Source organism: Ursus maritimus, unplaced genomic scaffold, assembly GCF_017311325.1.
Source record: "Ursus maritimus isolate PB19 unplaced genomic scaffold, ASM1731132v1 scaffold_24, whole genome shotgun sequence".
In the NCBI taxonomy this organism is placed as follows: Eukaryota; Metazoa; Chordata; class Mammalia; order Carnivora; family Ursidae; genus Ursus; species Ursus maritimus.
Window position 1 is genome coordinate 19,477,566 of NW_024424897.1, and position 22,978 is coordinate 19,500,543.

Genomic DNA, 22,978 nt, shown 5'->3' on the forward strand with positions numbered 1-22,978 from the left:
CCAGGTCAGAATCGTTTTCCTGGCTGTCGCTGTAAGACCCAGTGCAACACCAAGCAGTGTCCCTGCTACCTGGCAGTGCGAGAGTGTGACCCCGACCTGTGCCTCACCTGCGGGGCCTCAGAGCACTGGGACTGCAAGGTGGTTTCCTGCAAAAACTGCAGCATCCAGCGAGGCCTCAAGAAGGTGAGGGCTTTTCTCAGGACTGCGGGCTGGATAACGGAGGGGGAAAGACAGAGTTGGCCCCAGCAGCCTCTTTCCACCGGCCCCTTGGAGGGCTTCTATGGGAAAGCGCTCAGCAAATCCTAAGGGACACGCATGTACTGAATTAGTGAAGTTTTCTGTCCCGGGGAGGAGTTAGAAAAATGACCCCTGAACTGGCCAGCCTGAGAGGAGCCGAGAGGACGAACACATCACGGATGTTGTCTGTTTCTACTTGATCCGCAGCAGCGAGTTCCTCGGGGCTCAGGTCCGGGAGGCCCCAAGGCCTAGAGGAGGAGGTGTCACAGTTCCTTTTGCCACCTCCCTTCTTTGTTTTTCCTCTCCTCAGAACCGAATGAGTTAGCGCTCTTTCTGTTTTCAGATCCTCTTAACAGTTGCTCGTTCTTTCCACCCTGCCCACCCCCCGCACACGTGCACATCCAGCACATACCCTGCCCGCTCACACATGCCCTGTAGTCTGAGGTTTGACTCCCTCTTCCCCAGCACCTGCTGCTGGCCCCCTCAGATGTGGCCGGATGGGGCACCTTCATTAAGGAGTCCGTGCAAAAGAACGAATTCATTTCTGAATACTGTGGCGAGGTGAGTGCTATCGGTTTGGACCACATTCCTATCTGGGGACATACTGATGAGAAACTCTGATTTTCTGTGGGCCAGATCTCTATGACTTACTCTCTAAATAACTCAGCTGAGTTCCCGTGTGGCCTCTTGGGGGATCCCACAGAAGTGTTTGCAATCCTGAGATAAACCACTCTTCTGAAATTCTTTGCCAGCTCAGGCCACACAAGGGAGGCGGGCTGGGAGCTCTCTTCAGTGTTCATACTGGTCACACTGGGTGGGGATTGGAATGAACTAACTTGAGCTCTCTCCTGTGATTCTCACCATGATACTCAGTAAGCACCTGTGTGTGGCACTGCCCCCTCCCAGCCCTTTCTGTGGGCAGGGGATCGTGCCCTGAGCGGACAGCCCGATCCCCCTGTTTGTTCCCCGTCTGTCTCTGCAGCTTATCTCTCAGGATGAGGCTGATCGGCGGGGGAAGGTCTATGACAAATACATGTCCAGCTTCCTCTTCAACCTCAACAATGGTATGGAGTCTTTTTCTCTTACCCCAACACGGTCTCAGACAGGTCTTTCTACCAGATTGCCCTTACGATGGCCCATGTTCAGATCTGCTGTGATTTCTCCAGCAGGTGCACGGAGCAAGGTGGGGAGGTTGAACTTCAGGACACCACGAGCCACAGTTCACTTGCTTTGGGAGAACCCCCATTCCTGGGTTGTTTGTAATCGGAGCACTGAGCACTTATACCTCAGAAATCTCCCTGCCCAGTAGATGGGAAGAGGAGATCCGTAATTCCAACAAAAGGGGGGGACCCAAAGGGAGCACACACACTGAGGCCATATTCTTATACTGCGTGCTGCTGGTCTTCAGAATTCCCGCTGGATTATTTCTGTTACCGTTTAATTGATTTTGAAATCGGGTTCAAGAAGCTGTGGATTTGCCTGGTGAGCTCATGATCTCTCTTTATATAGATTTTGTAGTAGATGCTACCCGGAAAGGAAACAAAATTCGATTTGCAAACCATTCGGTGAACCCCAACTGTTATGCCAAAGGTGAGCCCCCAGTGACCCGGGAGGGGGGGGTGGGTGATGGATGCTTTATTTACTATGATTTCTGCCCATTATGTAACATTTTTCATTGCTGAGTTATTTTTTGTCCAAAGACAGTCATGATTAACATCTGGTACCATTTTGAGTCTCTGTTTTGTAATTGGCTTTCTTCACTGAATACGTTATAGCCATTTTCCCCCAAACAAGAATCTTTTAAAAATAATTCTCTTCCTATATCACCAGCCAGAATAACAGATCTAAAAGCACAGAGGCAACTGTCATCACTGACTGCTTTTTAATTCCACTTTATTTATGTTTTCACTGGGAATTGGGAGGAAATTAGCCCAGCACCACCGATTGTTGGCTTGGAGCTGACTAGAACCTAGCCTTGGCTTTGTCCTGTTTGCAGTGGTCATGGTGAATGGGGATCATCGCATTGGGATCTTTGCTAAAAGGGCAATTCAAGCTGGTGAAGAGCTCTTCTTTGATTACAGGTGAGGCGGCCGGAAATGGTCCTTGGGAGGTGGTGCCAGGGGCAGAAGGGGTTAGAATTGATCTGGGGGCTGAAGGTGGGTGATACGGAGGAAGGAGACCATCTCATGGTGGTCAGGTCTTTCTCTTTGTTCTGCTCTCGGGTGTCTTGCCTCAGAAGTGGGAGCAGTTGTAAACTGCTGAGGGAGTGGGAGGGAGTGGGAGTGGGGGTGGGAGAGGGAGCAAAACGGAGGGGATTCCATCTGTCCATTCACAAAAGCCTTGATAGTAACCTGGTTCCTCCTGCTCCGGGACAGGTACAGCCAAGCTGATGCCCTCAAGTACGTGGGGATCGAGAGGGAGACCGATGTCCTTTAGCCCTCCTGGGCCCCACACCAGCGCTTACGGTAGCGGCACTGTCTTTGCTTCATGCACACCACCGCTGCTCGAGTTTCCTGCGCTACGTGTCTCCCACACCGAGAACCCCCACCCACTCCCTCTGCAGCGAGGCCTCGGCTGTGTCCAGTGGGAACAAACTGTCTCAGTGAGAGGGGGGACAGAGGCAGCTAGGGCCCAGGCCCCCAGGAGAGAGAGTTGCAGAAGTGGGAAACCGCGTCTCAGGCCTCAGAGGAAGAGAGCACGGGCTGGGGGTGGGTGACTCAGTGTGGTTTCTTGTCCGCTACGTAGGCTGTGGGCCTCAGCAGTCAACCTGGGCAGTTCCTCACAAGCACTGGCCTGTGCTTCTAACTTTCCAAGTCAAGGGTCCTTGTGTAATTCGGTCGCCGGCATCTCTCTCTGTGGTCGTAGGACCTAGAGAGGACTGGCTAAGTGGAGTTTGATACCTGGAGCTTATGAGTGGCCTGGGTCAAAGGTGAGCCTGGCCGGTGGCACAGAGTGACTTCAGAGGGAAGACGGGTCACCTTACTACCTCTTCCCTCCTGGCAGCGTTCAAATTCGAAGAGCATGGGTTCTGAGTATAGATATTCAACACTGGGAGAAAGAGAACTAAGTGCTGTTTTTCCATAGACAGAGAGCGAGCGCCATCCTGATGACTGTAGTTAAACGGCTAAGTCTGGGGCCCAAGAGGCTCTGAGAAGCCTTCTGCGTACTCTGGAGATGCGTGGATACGTTCTCAGATTCCTGACAGCAGCGGCCGGTGCGCGCCGGCTGCTTCCAAAGCTGCAGCTTGGCCACTGCCGCCGGGCCTCGGCCTCGTGCTGCTGCTGAAGGAGCATGGGGGGCGTGCCGGGCTGGGCGTGAGCACTCTGGCTCCAGGCTCTGGAGTTGTTCGGGCCTTTCGTTCCCTTTAGAGGCCCCGGGGCCTCTGTTGCTTATCTCTTCCGGGTAGATGGGAGAAGGCCTGGACTAGAGTTGGGGGAGGCTGCGAAGGTGATTTACTTTCCTGTCTGTTGCACCTGCTGTTGGAAAGGGTGAGCTGACAGTGTCTGGAGGTGGGTGAGGGGCTCCCAAGTCGCACGTGTCTGGGACGGCACCGCACTCGCCGCGCGCACTGGCAGAAGGTTTTGAAGTGTTAAGAGGAAGCCGGCCAGCCTCCTGTGGCAGCCCACGGTGCCATTCTCTCTGGGATTCATGAAGAGCAAAGCACTTTATTTCTTTGAGAAGGTCTGCAGATTGAGGTGGAGTTTGAGCTGAGGTCTCTGGGGTCCCTGCCCAAATCCTATTCCTAAGGGAGAGGGAAGGACAGGGGTTGGAAGATTCCCCTCCAGTTCTGTCTCAGCTCCTGGTGGAGGAAGGAGGAGCTTCCTTGCCTCACAAGATGTAAGCGAGGATGGGGCCAGCTCAAGGAGCTACCCGTGTGTCTATGGCTGGTGTGTCGAGCTGACAGGGAATAAAGAGCATTGCGCTGGGTAAAAAGGACATGGGCAGGGACAGGCTGGCCCAGGGAATGTTGGAATAGGGAGCTGGCTTCTCTTTTCTCCAGGGAATCCAAGCCTTTCTTCCCTAGTCTATATTGACCACTCCCTTCCTCCAACCCCACTGGCTGTCCCATGAAGCAAGGAGTGGGGTTCCCTCTGGCCAAACTGTCGCCTAGGGATTTTGGTGGGACGTGCACACACACTCACATATCCTCACGCACCACGCTTGTGCTCAGCCCTGAGCACACGCCCAGCCAGCTCCTGACGGAAGCCCCTTGCCACCTGAGTGGCCAGCCCCACCATGATTCTGAAATCTTCTGCAGTGGTTTGTATTCATTGTGTACTGGGGGCACCCTCCAGCTGGACTGTGGACTCTGAAGTACTTGTAAATTACAGGGAAAAACCAGAGACAAATGAAGGAGGAGGAGTTAGGTCTGTCTGGAAAAGAGGGGCAGCACGTTACATCCAGCCGTTGAGAGGCTAGACTGACCCCACTCTTCCCTCAGTGTGCAGAATCCCCTCCTTCCCAGTTTCAGACCACTAATACTCCTGTTCCGCCAGCATTCCCATCCTTTTCCCCTCGCTGTCCTCCCCCCCTTTAATGACGGGTTTCAACCCCTCCCCCCAGACTGTGGAACGATGGATGGAGCAAGGTGGTAGGGACTGGGGGGAGGCCGGTATATGTGCGGCTTTATCGCCAGTGAATTTCACGCACTTTAAAGTCCTGTGGCTTGTGACCTCTTATCTGAATAAAGTGGTAGAATCCATTTTGGCAAGTTGTGTATTGTGTACTTTGAGGCTAGAAGGATCCAGGGACGCTAGTACAGGGGCAGCTCGGACTGAAGCGTTCTCATTCCCACTTGTCCACTGAGATCTGGGAGTTGGCGAGAGCCAGTCAGGCTTCTGGTAGGTGATGCAAGGATTCTGAGGGCTCCCCCTAGAAATTCCTGAGCCCTCAGATGAGGTCCCTTAAAATCATCCCGCTTATCCCGTCGCCACGACGCCAGCTACCACGCACAGACTGGGGCTCTGCCACTGCTTTATTAGAACGGCTCTGGCTCTGAGCGCACGGCTTCAGAGTGGAGGCTGGGTCAGGCTGGGTGAGTGGCCAACAGACCTCACAAGACTTCCAACATGGGAGAAGCAAAAACTACAGACCGTGGGCACAGCACAGGACAGTTGATTGTTTTTTTCTTTAATATATAAACTGATAATTAAAAAATTAGAGTAATATATAGAGTTTCTCTAGAGAGAGACTTTGCAACAAAAAATATATATAAAGAATATGACCTCCTGGGCAAACGAAGCAGCATCTCTGAGCGGAGGAAAGAGGACTCCTCATGCACTGGAGAGGGGGCCAAGCCTTTGGACAGGCACCAAGGCTATTGCATATCTTGGAAGAGGGAGGAAGAATAGAGGGCTGGCTAGTCAGTGTGTCTGCATTATTCTCTCTACATTGCAAGTTTTTTTTTATGGCTTTGGCTAAAGCGTGTGAAGCAGCGGAGGTGCTAAGGTGCTAAAAGCGAGGCCTCTTGGTCTCTGGAAAAAACAAAAAAGAGAGGGTGGGGAACAGCAGTGAAGCCTTCCCTAACCCCCAACTGAGTGGAAGCAGATGGAAGACGTTCTGCAGGGCAGAGGGGAGGCTAGGGGATATGATTTAGCAGCCTCCTCCCCCCATGCCCTGTGCATCCCTGCAATCCCACACATCTGTCCCTGCTGAGATTGAATATTTGAAGGGAAGCAGTTAATCTCCCTTGCACTCTGTTGTTAATCCCTGGCAGCAGCTGGGACAGGGATGGCAGAGAGGGCCTCTCTGAACCCCATGGAGCTTCTCCTTTGGGGCAGGCAAACAACCAGGAGCCTGGGGAAATGGGGACAGGGAGGGCGTTGGTGTAGGCAGTGAGGTCGGCCACTCCTTTTGGTCCCATCTGTAGCTCTGCCCACCGAACTTGGCAGGAGGGGCATCCTCTGGATGAGCAGAACCAGCTAAGAGGAGCCAAATGTCCCTGACGGGGTGGGGAGAGGTGGGACCTGGGGGATTCAGAGGAGATGGACTTGGTCCCTAAAGCCCTTCTCCTGATTCATTCAGACCTGGACTCCTCCAGGATCTGGGGGAGATTTTGGTCCCGGGGGCCAGGGGCTGGGGCAGGGGCTGGGGCAGGGGCTGGGGCTGGGGCTGGGGTGGAGGCTGGGGTTGGGGCCGGGACCTGGGCAGCGCCTGAAGTAGGTAGGGGAGGTTTGCTGCCAGGATGGTAATCGTGGGTGGCCTTGGGCTCATTGGTGTGGTAGGAGCCCTTGTAGCGATGATTTTGCAGATAGAAGAGCACCAACATCCCCACTAGCCCCAGCAGCAGGAAGGCCACCAAAACTGAAAGGGAAAAAAGGAACAATTCAGGGCCGATCTTGGGGGTTTCTCCTGCGTACAGACACACGTGTATGCTTTCGACCAAAAGTGTATGTGGATGACTGTCCGCAGTTCGAGCATGTCGAGCCATTCCCAAGGGTCCGGCAGGTCTGAATTCCCAGCTTAACCCCTGCTGTCTTCGATTCCTAGTATTCTCTTTCCACATCCCTGGAGTTACCCATTTCTTACCTCTCTAGAAGTTACTAGAACCCCCTTTCCTCATCCCTTAGCTATAGCCCCATTTTTTCATTTCAGTTAAAAGTCCACAGCATCCTCAATTCTCAACTACCGTCAGCACAGCCTAGCTCATCCGTGCGTGCACCCCCACGCGCCTAGTGCCTTCGCCCCGCTCAGCCCTGGGGCTCCAGGGCAGGGAGGGAATGCTCACAGAGGGTAGAATTAGGTCAGGGTCGTGATCATGCTACTCACAGCCTAAAAGTATGGCAACCCATCCCTCGTCGTGGTAGTACGGGAAGTCTGAAGAGGAGAAAGCGCCAGTCAGGAGAAGCCTCCTCCGTGGCAAGAATCGTTTCCCTTCCCTGTCGACCCTCCCCCTTCAGTGTGTCCCCTGGACCTACCTGGGGGCAGGTACCAGGGATCCAGCTCAGGCGGCACCTCTGCGACCAGACGTGGCATGGCTCCGCAGTTCGATTCAGACAGTTCTCCCTGAACTCGAAGGGCCTCGGCGAGCTCCGCGGTCATGGGTCGAGGGGTCCGGAAGTGGGTCTTGAGGGGAGCCACGTTGTTGAACCGAACACCAGACAGGCAGCCCGAGAAGCCCGGTGTGTTGTAGCGCTGGATCTCTGGGTCGATCACCCCCGTCTCTGAGGGAGAGGCAGGCCCAGAGAGAGAGGGGCTGGGACCACCCGACCTGGCCCCGCTCACTGTCCGCGGGTTTCCTGCCCCTCGTTTCACCACCTTCACAGCCGGTCCCAGTTCCCTCGCTCCTCTGGGCTCCAGGGACTTCACCCACAGCCCTCCCCGCACCCCAAACGCACCAGCACCCGCAACTCACCCATAACACGCCCTAGATACAAGGCCTTGGGTGAGTCCAGCTGGCTGTCCACCAGCAGCGAGAACTTCTGTTCTGTGAGCGGGAAGTAGTCCACCTGCGGGGAGGGGAGAGGCGCTGAGGGAGGCAGGACCCGAGGCCAGGGCGAAGCCAAGACCCTGCAGGAACTCCCGTGCTGTCCAGGCAGCTGGGGAGCCCTCGCTCAGTCCTAGGGGGACAGCCCCTAGGCCCGGATGAAGGGTTCCGTATGAAAAACCCAACAGCCACCCGTGGTTAGACTTTGTGGACGGCCACGTGCCTGCCCGAGCCCCTGCACTGCCCTCCAACAGACGTAAGCACGCCCGCCTCCCCGAACGGCCTCCCGGAGCCGTCGTGAGGCTCACAGAAGGTAACACACACGAAAATCCTCTGTAAATTGGGATGCGCTCTACTCATGCTAACACCTTCCCCGGGGGCCACAACCTGGCTGCGATCTGAGCGGCTTCACCCCCCTCGTGCCCGTCCCTCCACGCGCACCTGGATGAAGAGGTTGCGGTAGACCCGGGTGATGTTGACGCTGTGGGGCTGGCCGTCGGTGACTGGCCTCGTGGTCAGCTGGTACACGTAGGGGCTGGTGCCCAGCTGGTACCGCAGCTGCAGCGTCCCTGTGGGAGGGGCAGGAGAAAGGGGGGCTCCTCTCGGCTCCCACAACCCTCCTCTTCGGAGCGCGCTCGGGGCCTTGTATCAGCGAACCAGGAGTTCGGAAGGTGAAGGGCGCCTGGCAGGAAGCTGGAGTCGCGCGGCCTGTGGGACCCTACCGTCTTCCTTGATGAGCACGGCCATGTAGTCCCGCACGAAGGAGCTGACGTAGAGCAGGACGGCGGGGGCGGAGTCCGTGCTGAAGCTGAAGGACACCTCCTCTCCCGTGACGTTGTACACCGGCCCGCGGTAGCCGGGCACCGGCCGGCCGGGCCGGGGGTATTCGGGCAGACGGTACCCGGGCCCGTGGTAGCCAGGCACGTAGCCCGGAGTGTCGTAGCCGGGGATGTAGCCCGGCTCGTAGCCCGGCACCGGCCGGCTCAGCATGTGCGAGAACTCCCGGGCCGCCGAGCGCAGCGCGGACTGCAGGTTGTAGCGCATCCAGCTGCCGGCCTCGAAGAATCCGCCGATATCTGCAGGCAGAGGGAGGGAGGTCAGGGCCGCCGCTCCCGGATTGCGACGCTGTATGTCGTCCACGGGCCGCCGGGGACCTTGCCCTCGGGTTCTGCTGCTATCGCAGCATACCTCCATTCACCGTTAGGTCCCCTTTGTCACAGAATGAAATCTTCAAACCGTGAGAAATGGAAAAGATCATCCAGTACAACCCGTGCCTTTTACAGATGGGGAGACGGAGGCACGGGAATGGCTAGCGACTGCCACAAGGATACGCAGTATGCGGAGAGCCAAGATTAGAATCGAGGTATCACGGGGGCGCCTGGCTGGCTCAGTCGGTTAAGCGTCTGCCTTCGGCTCAGGTCATGATCCCGGGGTCCTGGGATCGAGCCCTGCATCGGGCTCCCTGCTTCTTCCTCTGCCCCTCCCCCTGCTCGTGCACGCGCTCTCTCTCTTTCTCTCTCTCTCAAATAAATAAAACCTTCAAAAAAAAAGAAAAAAAAGGAATCGAAGCATCGTGATGCCCTCTGGTACACTCGCCACTGCTCACACTTCCAAACCAAGGCCAGGGGTCCTCTGCTGGTCCCCGAGTCCCTGCATCTCCCTGCTCCTGCAGACTTCTCACACCGTTAACCTACCTGCGCGCGCATCCTCCTAGACCAGCCTTAGGAAGGATGCAGTCTGGGTTCATGTGCAGAATCTTGCTACGGCGAATGTCAAGGCTTGCCTTAACCAAGAACCAGGCTGAAGACATGTTTTAGGAGCTCAGCGGTTATCAACTAGGAAATGGCATAGGAGGGCATCGAGCCGCCTGAGACAGGCATGCTTGCAAGGGGGGTAACCTGTGACATCTTGGTGACAGTGGGAAGATGGGGAAGTTATTTGCCGGCTGCTTTGAGTTCTTTTAGGACCAGCCAGCTTCACCATGCCTTCCCCCCCCCACCCCCCACTTTATGACTTGGAGTCACCCGGCTTCTTCAGCTGCCAGACGGCGCCGCCCCAGAGCTCAGGAACCCAGGGACAACTCTAGTTGTCTCTGGGGCTAACTCTGCACCCTCTGTCCTACCCTTGCCCTCCCTACACCCCACTGCGCCCTGTGGCTCCCGGGCCTCCCGTAAGCAGCTGCACTGACCGTGGTTGCAGTATGGCCCATCAAAAGCCGTGAGGTCACAGTCGCACGTGTAATAGCTGTAGCGCTCCACACAGCGGCCTCCGTGGGAGCAGGGGAAGCGGGGGTGGGCGCAATGGCCTGTGCAGTTGGGGGAGGTACCCTCCGAGGCGTTGGCGCGGCCTTCCAGGTTCAGAGTCACTCCATTCAGACGCATCGCCCTCAAGCAACCCACGAAGGGGCGCCTCTTAAGCTCTGCGGATCCTGGGAAGGGCAGGCAGGTCAAGGAATGGGTGTAGAGCCGGAGACAGGGATGAGTATTGGGGTTGGGAAGGGAGCCAAGGGGAATGAACTCATGGAATAAAATCCATGGCCTAGAGGGGAGAGGTGAGCTCTTGGCCCACTCTGCAGCAGAGGGCATCGGGACCTCAGACACGGGGCTCCTGGAAGCAGGGAGCGCTGCGGTGAGAGGGCGGGAAGGAGCAAGAGGCCTCAGACCCGGTGCACGGTTGCCGCTCACCGACATAAAGGGGCTGGTCGTACTCCAGCCAGATGTAGGTCTGCAGGGGCATGGGCCGCAGCACCCAGGGCCGGTGGTCCACACGGAGCCGGGCCTGCTTCACGTTGATTTCCGCCCGGACCAGGTGCCACTCATCGTCGTTGAATTCAAAGTCATCCGAGTGCACCGTCAGGTTCTCATCCCCATTCCCCACATCGAAGGCAAAGACCACGTCCCGAGATGCTGGACAACACAGCGGGTGGGGAGAAAGGACTCAGACCTCACGGACCGCTCCCCCATACCACCTCTCTTCCTCACTCCTTGGAGCTCCTTGAATGTCCCTCCAGTTTGTCCTCAGCCTGGGACAAAACCCATAAACTCCTCAAAACCTTACGCTCCTGGTCTCTTCAGGAGATTTGCAGATCTCTGAAGCAGTTTCCCAGCCCCACTTCTGAGGTTAGAAGCATAGCTAGTCAGGTGGAAAACACCTCGGGGGTCCAGCTGCCTTATTCCCACGTGAGGGGCCTATGGCCCAGAGTAAGTACCCAAGTTCACAAAGCCAGCTACCAAGACAGAGCTGGGTCTAGAACCCACCGTTACCTAAAGCCCTTCCCATGCTGGCATCTGCCCCTGTGCCTTCCCCCAGCCTCTGCCTACCCCACCTCCCCCAGAGATCTCCATCTAGCCCATGTCCCCTCCCAGCGTCTGCCCGCTCACTGTTGAGTTCCACCCGCACGTAAGGTCGGCGCCACTGGCAGTAGGGGCCCCCCATATTCTCTAGGAAGACTCCCGAGGGAGCCGAGGTCCTGAAGTAGAAGGAGACATCAAGGCTGTGGTTGGCACGGATGGGGGGGAAGCGTAGGGCAGCCCCAGTGTGGAAGGAGATGGTGTTCCAGGAATTTCCTGCAAAACCAGGAGAGCCTTGTCAGGGAGGTTGAAGGGTGGAGAAGTAAGGGAGCTCCCGGTGGGGTGGGGGAAGACAGGGCAAGGGGGAGAGCTAGGGGTAGCCATGGGGAGAGGAAGGGGTCTAACGAAAGAGAATAAGGTGCAGGGGAACAACACAGAGGGGTCCCATCCCAGGAGGAGCTGGGTGTCTGGCAGGATGTCCTAGAGACCCGCAGCGGGTCAGGTGGCCTAAATTTTGCAAACTGGAGAGCCAACCCTGGGAGGGCACACAAAAGGGGTCTGCCACTCACGATCGCCATAGCAGCGCAGAGGCCTCAGGAAGAACTGGGCCTCAGAATTGGAGCGGTTCGTATCCCCCACCACCACCTGAGTGACGGGCAAATGGTCCACGAAGGTCAGCAGCCCCTTGTCGGTTCTCCTGTGGGGGGCAGGATGCAATGGCTCAGCTCCTGCCGCTCCGCTGCCCCTGGAATCCTGAACGCCCTGTCCCTGCGCCCCTCACCACTGGGGCTGGTCGGCGTCACAGTTACAGTGCAGAGCGGGGTCCACGCAGCTCCGGTCCAGACCACAGGCGCAGCGCTGGATCCCAGGCTGCGAGCCTCCCCAGTAGAAGTGCTGTTCCTCATTTCGGCCGATCCAGAAGCTGTAGGGGTAGCCTCCTGGGGAAGACGTGTAGGCAGTTTCCAGGCCCCATCCCTCCAATAGCCCCTGGGCTCCACTCTCCCCTGTCCAACCAGCCCAGATCCTGGCTCGAAGGTTCAAGAGCTCCAGCTGAAACCCCTGGTTCCTTCCTCCCAAGCACCTCCCAAGCCTCCCCTCCGCCCAGCTCCGCGCCTCGCCCTCTGCGCCCCAGGCCCTCACCAGCGGTGTTGAGCAGCCGGGAATTGTAGCAGGAGAACTCAATCCACTGTTCGCAGTGCTGGGAAGCATTGGCCAGGGCACTGACTTCCTCCCAGGAGGCATTCCAGTACTGGATGGCCCCCAGGAATGGCCGCTCCATGCTGGACCCTGTCACCCGAGTTGTCCACAGCCTGTCATGCCGCACAACTGTCCATGCTCGGTTCTCTGGGGGAGTGAAGGGACAGAGCTTGGGCTCGAGATGGGGATTCTTTACCATTTCCCTGCCCACCTCCACCAGCACTGCTGCTCCTCAGAGCCAATAAATGTGGCCAGCAGCTCCGTTCCAGCCCAGCTCTGGGCCCTCGACATTTGTAGGCTGGAGATGTGACAGCTGGCCTGGATCAGGAAGCTGGAATTTATCTGCAAGGCTAGATTACAAATTCCTGAGTGTCCCCTTTCCCCTCTGCCATCCTTTACCCCCTACCCCAGTTTAATCTTGCTGGGCCCCTGTCTCCCCTTCAATCCCCTGTTTCCCCCACACCCCCTCACAACCTTGTCAGCTGCCCCTTCACCGCCCATCAGAGCCACTTACCTCGGATATCACAGTACACTACAAATGGCTTCAGGGGGCCACTGCCATCAGGATCAATGGTGAAGTTTCCAGAAGTTTTCCCACTGAGCCGATAAGCCTCGCAAGATTCCTTATACAGAGCTGGTAGGTCGTGGGGTAGGGAAAGAGCAGTTATGGGGTCAGAGGCCTAGGAGGGCCAGTCCTACCAGCTCTAGCAGCCTCGTGATCCCCAGCAACCTCCTGGCCTCCCTTGCCCCTGAGTGGTCCCCATCCCCCAGCTGGCTTACGTTGGTGACAGGTCTCCCCCTTGTAGCCTGTCAGTTCACAATAGCAGATGAAGTCATCCCAGGACTGGTAGCAGCGTCCATCATGCTCACACATGTTAGGGCTACACCTAGGGAAGGCGGTCAGCACCAAGAGAAGGCGCCTTACTGTGAGCGTGAGCATGGGGTCTGCTCCCTACAAGCTTCACTTCTGGCTCCTGAGAACACCAGAACCCAACATAACTAGCCAGGTACAAGCCTAAGTGCTGGCACATTAGGCAGGCCTCAGGGCTCACGGACTACTGTTTACCTGCCCCTTCCCCCTCCCCCCTAGAAGGAAACCCTCTAGGACCAAGAACAGATGCTTCATTTCCATTCTGAGCATGTGTCACCTTAACGGAAGAACTAGGTAAAGAAGGACAAGAGGATAAGACAAGAGGTCAAGGAGGAATCATCTCCAGGTGGGAGACTGAGGAGCTGGGACCAGGAGAAGGGAGATTATGAGAAAGCCCACTCCCATTGGGAGACCACCGAACAGGGCTTTGGAGGGGTCACCTCTTGCAGGGAGAGGGGCTTCTGGATACCTATCAGTGATGCCACATGTGTCAAAGAGGACCTCAGCATAGTATCCAAGCCGCCGGCCCTCCACCAGAGTCAGGTTGACCAGTTGACCATCCACCTTGAGCAGCTCCATGCAGCCATGGAACGCCGTCTGGTTGGAGTGGCAGCCCGATCGACTGGCTGGTTTGGGACAACCTGGAGCAACCACCCCTGTGAGGCCCTCCCCAGGGGAGACCCCAGAGACCCTCCCCCAGGGAGATGCCAAAGGAAAGTCAGACAGGGGGCCCAGAGACAATGGCAATGACCTTCCAGTCTCCAAGGCTCCAGAGGGGAGAGAGGGATTTATCCCTACAAAACTCTCCAGGTAGCCTCATCTGAGGGGACTTGGGTGGTGCCTTCCCACCCAGAGACAGGGGTCTGGCCAGGTTGGCTCCACTTACCCCCAAAGAAGTATGAGGTGCCAGTGCGGATCAGCAGAGGGTATGAGACCCTGACCTCTGCCCCCTCCACGTCATCAATGCTGATGACTGCATGGTTCTCCTGGGCTGCAAAATTCACCTCGTGCCAAAAGCCATCATTCAGGCGGTACCCTGGACAGGAAAAAAGGATGGTGTGGGTGTGGGAAGTACCACATTCTGAGAGAAGGGTGTCTTAAGCAGGAAAGCAGCAACCTCACTCTGTGCTTATGTGCCCTCCATTACACTATATAAATATATATATGTAATGTATATAAAATATATAATATGTTAAAAAATATATGTTAAATATATAAATAATATATAATATGTATTAAATGTATATATTAAAGATTTATTTATCTGAGACAGAGAGAAGATAGTGGAGAGTGCCCATGGAGGGGGCTGAGGGAGAGGGAGAAAGACAATCTCAAGCGGACTCCCCTCTGAGTGCGGAGCTCCCCAAGGGGGGCGATCTCATCACCCTGAGATCACGACCTGAGCGGAAAGCAAGAGTCACTGCTTAGCCCACCTGAGCCGCCCAGGCACCGCCCCCTCCGTTACACTTATCACCCTGAGCGGCGTCTCTGACTGTCCGTCTTCACCAGCCCCAACAGCTGAGGCAGTCTGAGTCACACGCACCTCTGGAGCCCCCTGGAGCTAGCGGGTACCAGGACTCCTCAGGCTTCCCGGCTCTCCCAGCACCCCCTAGGCTCTCCGATCTGCCTCCCCGCCCCCATCTACTCCCCCCTTTTCCCCGCGCCCGGGGTCGCCCGCCTGCTCCCTCCCCTGCCTCAGCCCTCTCCAGTGCCGAGGGCCTCGGGGCAGGCCCACACCCGCTCCTCCCCTGCGCTCTCTGGCCCCCTGGCGCCTGCCCCCCGCTCTCCCCCGCTCACCCGCAGCGAACTGAAGCTTCTTCCGGCCGGTCTGCGCGATGGACACGTTGACCTGCCCTTCGCTGAGCATCAGCTCCACGTGGCCCAGCCCGTCCCCCAGGCGGGAGAAGAGTAGCAGCCCCGTGAGGTCCCAGGTGCGGAAGCGAAAGGAGACGGCGAAGCGGCCTCGGCGCGGGAAGCCAGGCACTTGCACGAAGTTGTGAGGCCCTCCGAAGTTGACGGGGTGAGGGACCGGGTCCAGGCAACGGAAGGCCACCTTACCCTGCGGACGAAAGTAAGGCTCCGTCAGCCCCCGAGAGAATGACTGTGCCGCCTGCCTCCGCGGGGAATTCACTTTCCATACCCGTCTAAGACCCCCCCCCCCACACACACACACAGCCCTCCGTCGGGGTGTGTGCCGGGGAGGGGGTAAGACCTCCCACTCGGGCCATTCCCACACCCACAGACATAACCAGCTGTGGAGGGGGTCTCCAACCAAGTCGCCCTGGGGGACTCTGCAGGCTCTCGCTGCTAGACTCCGTCTCCAGGGCGACCGGCTCCTTCCCTTCCTCCCAGCCCGGAGAGGCAGCTTCAAGCACTAAAATACTCGCTGCAGAGGTGGGGTGGGGTGGGGTGGGGTGGGGGGTGGGGACCACACCAAAACAGACCAGGGTTCAAGACCGACTCAACCACTGTACAAGTCCGTCATCCCCGGCCAAGCCACTCCGGCCGGGTCTCTGCACCTGATTTTCCTCGAGCATTAATTGAGGATGTGGTTAGACCAGACCACAGCTTCTTAACTGAGGGTTAGGGAGGGGTGGCCTTTGCACCTCCTGTGAGTCCGTGATGCACCCCCCCCCCAGCTTGAGCATTTGGCTGGGGAGAGAGGGATCCTCAGCTTTTATCTGATTCTCTTTGCTTTCCAAGCAGCTTTGATGTCCCGCCCTCCCTGATCCCCCAGCCCACTGGCCTCGAAGGTAATCCTCGAATGGCGCCGCACGGCCAGGTCTGCGATGTTGACTCGGTTGAAGATTATGTTCTCCATGCAGCCGCGGAAATTATGCCGATAGGCAAGGTTCTTCTGCGCAGGGCCCACCAGACCCCCAATGTACATCTGCGGGCGGGGTGGGAGGGTTAGGTTCCCTGGGTGCCAGAACGCGCATGCGCACCTTTCTGGCTCCTCCACCCCACGCTTTCCCAGGCTCCTGGCCTGGCTTTATAAAATTTCCCCAGTATTGGTATTAAAGCTGGAAGCTCGCTGGGCCTCCCCAGGCTTGGGTGCTAGCCCTGACTCCGCCACACAGCGAGTGGCTGCATGCCCTTGGGTAAGTCAATTAACCTGTCTGGGATTCTTCATTTGCAGATCAGGGCCACAGAGTCGGGCAATCCAACGGGGCAATTTTCTCATCTTGTTCCATCCCCAAACCCAGATTTCCAGATCCCATGTCAGTTGTTCTGGGGGTGGTGCCCAGGAAATCTGCCTGCTAACAGCAATCACAGCCACAACAACCCCGGCCTGTGAGCTACACGTTTGCCAAGAGCTGCTAGGATCTTCAGGAACTGGAAAGCATGGTAGAGAAAAGCACTGTCCCCCATCGACCCACCCAGCACCCCAACTTGACTAAATGAATCACTCTGCTCACCTCGTTGTCCAGGTTCAGCCTCTCGAAGTCACCGTTGAGCACAAAGCGCTGCACGTAGCCGTCCAGGGTGAGGTTTGCCTCCCGGCCAAATCGGTCCACACGGACATAATGCCAGTGCTGGTCGTTGAGGACGCCACCAGCGCTCACACTGGTGTGACCGGGCCTGGGCTGGATGGGGCTGCTGCCTGAGGGGACGGAGAAGCAGGGTCAGACCTGCAACCTGCAGAGCCCCAGAGAGGCCTAGCCCCCAGGTGCAGCAGCAGCCAGGAGCACTGAGAAGGGTTGGCACAGGGCCCGGGGCAGCCTGGGACCGTGGGCATATAGAGATTGGATGTCTTCAGCTGGGGGTGGAGAGGTGGCCACTGGCGAGTATGGGACTTACGGTAAATCATTTAACCTGTTTCCCAATAGCTGCTTCTACCTCATCATAAGGATGTTATGACAAGCTAATGAGATACAAAATAACAACTCTTTGGCTTTATATGTATATGTACGGGTAGTATATATAAGGTTTCTACAATGAGGAAACAGACTGGAGCAGTGTCTTGTCCAAGGACACACCACTGGTAGGTGGAGCTGAGACTGGCATCCAGATCTCCTGACTCGGAGTCCAGTGTTTTGCGAGCACCAAACTGTGCAGGAGGAAGGCAGATTGGCCCAAACAGAAAGGAAGGGCAAGATCGGGAGTGGGCGCGGCTTCGCGGAGGCGGCTAAGCGAGGGGCGTGGCGGCAGAACCGCCGGGGTCGCACCCCCCCCGTAGCTGAGCTCACCCAGGCTCATGTGCAGCAGCAAGTGCGCCCCCTGCAGCTCCAGGGTCACGTAGTCGCCCTGGACGCCCTCGGCGTGCAGCAGGAGCCCGTCCTTCTCTTCGGTCTTGAAGCTGAAGGCGAACACGTCCCACAGGCTTCGGCTGACCCCTCGCGGGAAGCGGTACGAGATGGCATCATCGCCGTCGAAATAGAGCACGTCGGACTCTGCGCGAGGGACAGTAGGTGGGCCGAGCACCGGGAAGACTGTCCCCCGAAGCCCCCCCGCCACGCCCTCCGCGCTCTTACTGTAAGGGCAGCCGTAGATGCCGAGCCTCAGGCCGATCTTGCCGCGCGGGTTCCAAGCCAGTGGCACGATGCGGATGTAGCGCGCGGTGAAGTGGTAGTGCAAGTCGTGGCGCACTATCGCCGACTCGTTCACGTTACCGAAGAAGGTCTGAGGGGGAAGGGCAGGGGAGAGACCAGGTCCCCACCTTCTGCTTCGTTTCTCTACAGCCTCCCAGCCAATATCCACTTCCAGAAAGCAAACTCTCCTTAATCCCCTGGGCCCTCATGGCTTTAGAAAAATAGGTGCCCTCTCCTGCCACCCTATTATTTCCTCAAAGCTCAACTCAGATGTCACCTCCTTCAAGAAGCTCTCCCAGATTTGATCCTAAAGTATGGTAAACGCTGTCATCTGAGAAAGTCTTGCACACATGGTGAGCAGACCGTCCCTGTGGACTGAATCCCCAGATTGGAAGTCACTGCTCCTCAGGTGTGTCCCCACGACCAAGCTAGTGCCCAGCCCAGGTTGCAGAACTGAGAGGTTCTCCAAGTGTGTGCACAGGGGGCCTGGAATACCGCATTGTGCCCTCGCTGGTAGAATGGCGTCCAGCTGTCCACTCGGTCCCCGTAGAGCAGCATGTAGCGTGTGACCCAATCCCACGAGTTAAACGAGCCCTGGGTGGCCACAGCTCGGATGCGGTGCTTCTTCATTAGGTCGATCTGGAGCCAGGGATTCGGGTCCCCAGTTCGGGGAGACCATCCGCTTATGCCTATAGAAGAGGCAAGGGCTTTTTCCACCGGCTCTCCCGTTATCCCTAACCCTCCAGAGTTCCGACCACACCTTGGGGCGGTGCCTCGCTCACCGTGCAGCCGGGCAAAGCGGGGCGCAGTGAAGAGCCCATAGTAGGAGGAGGCCCCCAGGGAGCGTGCGTACAGAGGCCCGACCAGCTCCTCATCACAGCCGTCTGGGTTGGGGAAACAGACATTTTGGTGGTGCGGCCCCTCCCAGGTCCTTCCAAAGACCACACACATTGAGCTCCTCCTTCTCTGTTCCCCAGCAGCCACCCCAGCACTAACTTAAGCAACAGCTGCACACTCAGGGGAGTCTGCCTTCTCCTTCTGGGGGACCCCTAAGCCAGGCCTTCCCTAGCTCTGTGACTGCCCCGGTACCACCCCAGGCTTAGTACTCCCCCAAACACAACCCCAAACCTCAGCATCTTTCAGAACCCCAGTCAGCCCAAGGTACCCATCCGGCCCCAGCCTTATCATCAATTCCACTCATCAGCACCCCCAACCCTCACCAACCCCAAATCTAGGCCTTGGTCCCAAACCCCGCCAGTCATACCAGCATCACCAGCTCCACGATCAACCTTAGCATCGATCAGGGTCACCAGTTCCTGCTTGGATCCCAGCCTCAAAATCCAGCCCCAGCCCCAAACCCTAGACCCTGGGCCAGCTCCAAGCCCAGCCCCAGATGCTGGCAAAACCTTAACCCCAGGTGGGATCACCAGTACCACCCTTATCCCCAACCCTCAAGCCCAGGCACCAGCTCCCGCTTGGATCTCCGTCCCAAATCCCTGCCCGGGGCCGGCTGGATCCTCGGCTCCTCGGAGCCCAGCACCGGCCCGGGAGCGCGCGCCAGCCTCGGAGCTGCATTGCGGAGCGCGGGGGAGAGGCAGGGAAGGATGGGAACGAGCAAGCGCGCGCCGGCCGGGGAAGGGACCCGCGACCACCTAGCCGCAATGCGGCTGGACCCGCCCTGCAGGCACTGGACTCCCCGGCCCCACCCTGCTGCACCTGAGCCCGGCACTCACAGTAGCCCCAGCCCCAGGCTCCTGAGACCGCGGCGAGCAGGATGCAGAGAAGCCGAAGACACATGGTGCAGGGCTGACGGGTCTCGGCGGCCGCCTCCCAGTGCCCGGCTCCGTCTAGGGCTCCAGGTCCAGCTCGGGCTCTCAGGTCTCCTCCTGGGGTTCGCAGCGGATCGTTGTCTCTCCTCCTAACCCACCCCTCCCTCTATCCTCTCACTCCCCCAACCCTTCTCCCTTCTCTCTCTCTCTCTCTCTCTCTCTCTCTCTCTCTCTCGTTCTAGGTTCTCCGCTGCTCGCTCTCTCCTTCCCACCCTCTCTCCTCTCACCTCCCCCCTTCCCCAGCCTCTCTCTCCCGGCACGCGCAGCTTTCCCGGACCCCGCGCAAGCGCGCGCCTCAGCCCTGCTGCGAAAGGGCGGGGGTAGAGAGCCTCCAGCCGCCGGGAAATACCCTGAATAACCCGAGGCTGGCAGGGACTGTGGCCGCAGGGGTGGGGGAAGGAAGGCTAAGGCCAGTGGAGAGGTCCCCAAAAATCCAAGAAAAGCGGGGGGTTGGTACCTGGAGATGGAGAGAGCAAGTAAAACAATCTAACATTTTCTGAAGGCAAATTATGCTTCAGGCACCTGTCCTAGGCACCCTCATAACCCTGTGAATTCGACATTTTTACTTTACTCCACTTTGCAGATGAGAAACCTGCGGCTCAAAGAGGTAAAATTACTCAAGATCACACAGGTAGCTAGCAAATGATATTCCCAAACCCATTCTTTTTCTACTGGCAGGGGAAAGAGGAAAAAAAAAATTAGGGGGTGGAATGGGAAAGTTAGGTAAAGGGAACCCACAGACCCTAATCCCCACCGCCCTCTTGGTCCCTCTCCCCGCCCCTTCCTTCCTGTCCCACTGGTTTAACTTCTCTCCCCAGTGGCTATACCTCAGAAACCTGTGTAGCCAGAGATGGGGACGGAGCCCGCAGAGCAGGTGGGAGTGAGGGCTGGGGGGAAGGGTTATAGAGAGGGAGGGTAGGCAAAGGGATGGGATTCTCCACCTGGTAACAAGCTTCTGCCATGCTTTGACCTATTCAGAATATCTGGAGCGCTCTGGGATCAGGGACCTCCCAGATAGACGGGGCTGGTGATGTGAGGCTGGGGTTGGGGGATGGGACTGGGCTGAGGGGAATAGAGAGCTGAACCTAGAGGTCCGAGGTTGAAACAGAGATCAGAAAACCTGAGCCCCAACCCTTGAGCACCCCCCCCCCGGCATAAGTAGTTCAGTGTACCTGTACTGGAGGTTAGAGGTGGGGTGGGGAGGGGGGGCCTCTCCACACCATGCCTGGAGTCCAGGGACGAGCTCGGAGGCAAAGCCTGCATGTGCGTGTCCTTCCAGGAGAGGGCGCTGCAAACAGACTGAAGCTCCAAGAGTTATTAAAATTAGAAACCTTGGCCTAAGGAGAGCACAGACGCTTCACATCCATTATCTTTCTTATTTCAAACAACTCTGCCACTTGGGGTGGTCAGGATTTCTAATCTCGACATTATATATTAGGCGACCAAGATCCAGAAAGGAAGGACAAGGTCCGCCAGGAAGCTGGATGCAGAGTCAGGAGGGCTGCAGTGGAAGCCAAGGCCCGTTGGAGGTTGTGTTAGGAAGAGTTTGGAGAAGAGTTTGTATCTTCTCCCTCTACACTGTTGTCACACAGCAGCTCCCAGCTTGGAAGTTATGTGTGGGAGGAGGAGGTGTGTGGGAAGATGTCTCATTAGGTCTCTCTCATTTTGACCTCCCCAGATCTCTAGGGGCGCCTACTCTGGGGAGGATGAGGAGGCATACTCGGTGGAGCCGTTGCCAGAGCTCTGCTACAAGGCGGATGTCCAGGCCTTCAGTAGGGCCTTCCAACCCAGTGTCTCCCTGGTAGTGGCTGCACTGGGTCTGGCTGGCAATGGCCTGGTCCTGGCCACCCACCTGGCAGCCCGACGTGCTGTCCGTTCGCCCACTTCTGCCCACCTGCTCCAGCTGGCCCTGGCCGACCTTCTACTGGCCCTAACCCTGCCCTTTGCCGCAGCCGGGGCTCTGCAGGGCTGGAGTCTGGGAAGTGCCACCTGCCGCGCCATCTCAGGCCTCTACTCAGCCTCCTTCCACGCCGGCTTCCTCTTCCTGGCCTGTATCAGCGCCGACCGCTACGTGGCCATCACGCGGGCCCTCCCCGCGGCACCGAGGCCCTCTGCTCCCGGCCGCGCGCACATGGTCTCGGCCATCGTGTGGCTGCTGTCGCTGCTTCTGGCGCTGCCTGCTCTCCTTTTCAGCCAGGACGGGCCGCGGGAAGGCCAGCGGCGCTGCCGTCTCGTCTTCCCCGAGGGCCTCACGCAGACGGTGAAGGGGGCAAGCGCCGTGGCGCAGGTGGCCCTGGGCTTCGCGCTGCCGCTGGGCGTCATGGCCGCCTGCTACGCGCTCCTGGGCCGCACGCTGCTGGCCGCCAGGGGGCCCGAGCGCCGGCGTGCGCTGCGCGTCGTTGTGGCCCTGGTGGCGGCCTTCGTGGTGCTGCAGCTGCCCTACAGTCTCGCCCTGCTACTGGATACGGCGGACCTACTGGCTGCCCGCGAGCGGAGCTGCCCTGCCAGCAAGCGCAAGGATCTGGCACTGCTGGTGACCGGAGGGTTGGCCCTGGCCCGCTGCGGCCTCAACCCCGTGCTCTACGCCTTTTTGGGCCTGCGCTTCCGCCAGGACCTGCGGAGGCTGCTGCGGGGTGGGAGCTGCAGCCCAGGGCCTCACCCCCGCGGCCGCTGCCCCCGCCGGCCCCGCCTCTCTTCCTGTTCGGCTCCCACTGAGACCCACAGTGTCTCCTCCTGGGACTACTAGGGCTGCGAAGCAAGGCGGGGAGGGCGGGATTCCAGGGAGGGTAGTGGGAAAGGGGAGAAGGTGGGGGAACACTGAGAAGGAGGTAGGGACCTAAAGGAATTGCTTCTGTACTTTGCCACATTAAATTGATAACATGGAAATGAGATGCAACCCAACAACTGTTACTATTTTTGAGTCACCGACTTGGAAGTGATTTGTAGCAGGGCAGAACCGGTGGGTTTCCCCTCCCCCTTCAACTCGCTTGGCTCTGAGTGGAAGGCGCTGAGAGTCTGGGTGGGGGTGCAGAGCTGCTTAGCCTGCTGAAGCTCTAGGCACTGTCACCCCCTCCACCTTCACCTGGTCTCTGCGGAACAAGATGTGAGGCGGGAAAGCTGCCAGGAGAGGAGGGCTGGGGTTCCTCTTAAAGTAGCACAAGGAAGAGCTTTCTAACAACCACAGTGCTATCCAGTAATGGCTCCCTTAGCAAGTACCGAGTTCCTGGCCTCTGGAATGTCCAGGCCAAGGCTGTTGGGGACTGTGTGTGCCTGTGCATGGTGTGGTGGTAGGTGGGGGCAGTGGCCAGGAGATTCCGGTTTTGGGTAGGCTCTTGGACTAGATGACCACTTTACGGTGCCTTCTAAGGTTCTGTGGCAGAAAGAAAAAAAGAAACAGGTAATTTAAAAAGTTGAGATGAAGTTTTTCACCTTGGAAAAAAACCAAGGAGAGAATTCCAACTTGAAAATTTCCAGAGTCTTTATCATGGGCGTGGTGGGGGTGGGGGTGACTGCTGTTCTCCATCTGCCCCCGGGACAGGGTCAGAGGAAATGCACTGAGCCTCCCGGAAAGAGAGAGGTTAGACATCAGAAAGAAC

The 22,978-nt window shown here is 57.8% G+C and overlaps 3 protein-coding genes across 3 annotated transcripts in view; 2 read left to right on the top strand and 1 right to left on the bottom strand.

The window, feature by feature from the left end:
• EZH1 (enhancer of zeste 1 polycomb repressive complex 2 subunit) overlaps nt 1-4,939 on the top strand; it is a 30,707-nt gene extending 25,768 nt beyond the window's left edge. The window contains exons 16-21 of the mRNA XM_040640578.1: nt 5-183; nt 703-798; nt 1,220-1,301; nt 1,747-1,827; nt 2,234-2,318; nt 2,613-4,939. Coding sequence (XP_040496512.1) covers nt 5-183; nt 703-798; nt 1,220-1,301; nt 1,747-1,827; nt 2,234-2,318; nt 2,613-2,673 — 584 coding nt within the window. The 3' untranslated portion in view covers nt 2,674-4,939. The remainder of the gene's footprint in view (nt 1-4; nt 184-702; nt 799-1,219; nt 1,302-1,746; nt 1,828-2,233; nt 2,319-2,612) is intronic.
• Nucleotides 4,940-5,200: 261 nt separating this feature from the next.
• CNTNAP1 (contactin associated protein 1) lies at nt 5,201-19,350 on the bottom strand. The gene is made up of 24 exons (XM_040641220.1): nt 19,287-19,350; nt 18,336-18,437; nt 18,049-18,242; nt 17,497-17,644; nt 17,212-17,415; nt 16,441-16,625; nt 15,768-15,911; nt 14,819-15,080; nt 13,908-14,057; nt 13,491-13,662; nt 12,931-13,037; nt 12,665-12,784; nt 12,094-12,297; nt 11,735-11,891; nt 11,523-11,650; nt 11,044-11,229; nt 10,348-10,569; nt 9,852-10,091; nt 8,386-8,739; nt 8,105-8,232; nt 7,592-7,685; nt 7,155-7,400; nt 7,006-7,053; nt 5,201-6,540 (listed from the first exon to the last, which is right to left on the bottom strand). Exons 1-24 carry the CDS (start codon nt 19,348-19,350, stop codon nt 6,254-6,256), a joined length of 4,146 nt encoding a protein of 1,381 aa, XP_040497154.1. The 3' UTR covers nt 5,201-6,253.
• An 833-nt stretch (nt 19,351-20,183) lies between these two features.
• On the top strand, nt 20,184-22,279 carry CCR10 (C-C motif chemokine receptor 10). Its single transcript, XM_040639875.1, has 2 exons — nt 20,184-20,256; nt 21,061-22,279. The coding sequence occupies exons 1-2, from the start codon at nt 20,233-20,235 to the stop codon at nt 22,126-22,128; spliced, it is 1,092 nt and encodes a 363-aa protein (XP_040495809.1). The 5' UTR covers nt 20,184-20,232; the 3' UTR covers nt 22,129-22,279.
• Nucleotides 22,280-22,978: the final 699 nt, after the last annotated feature.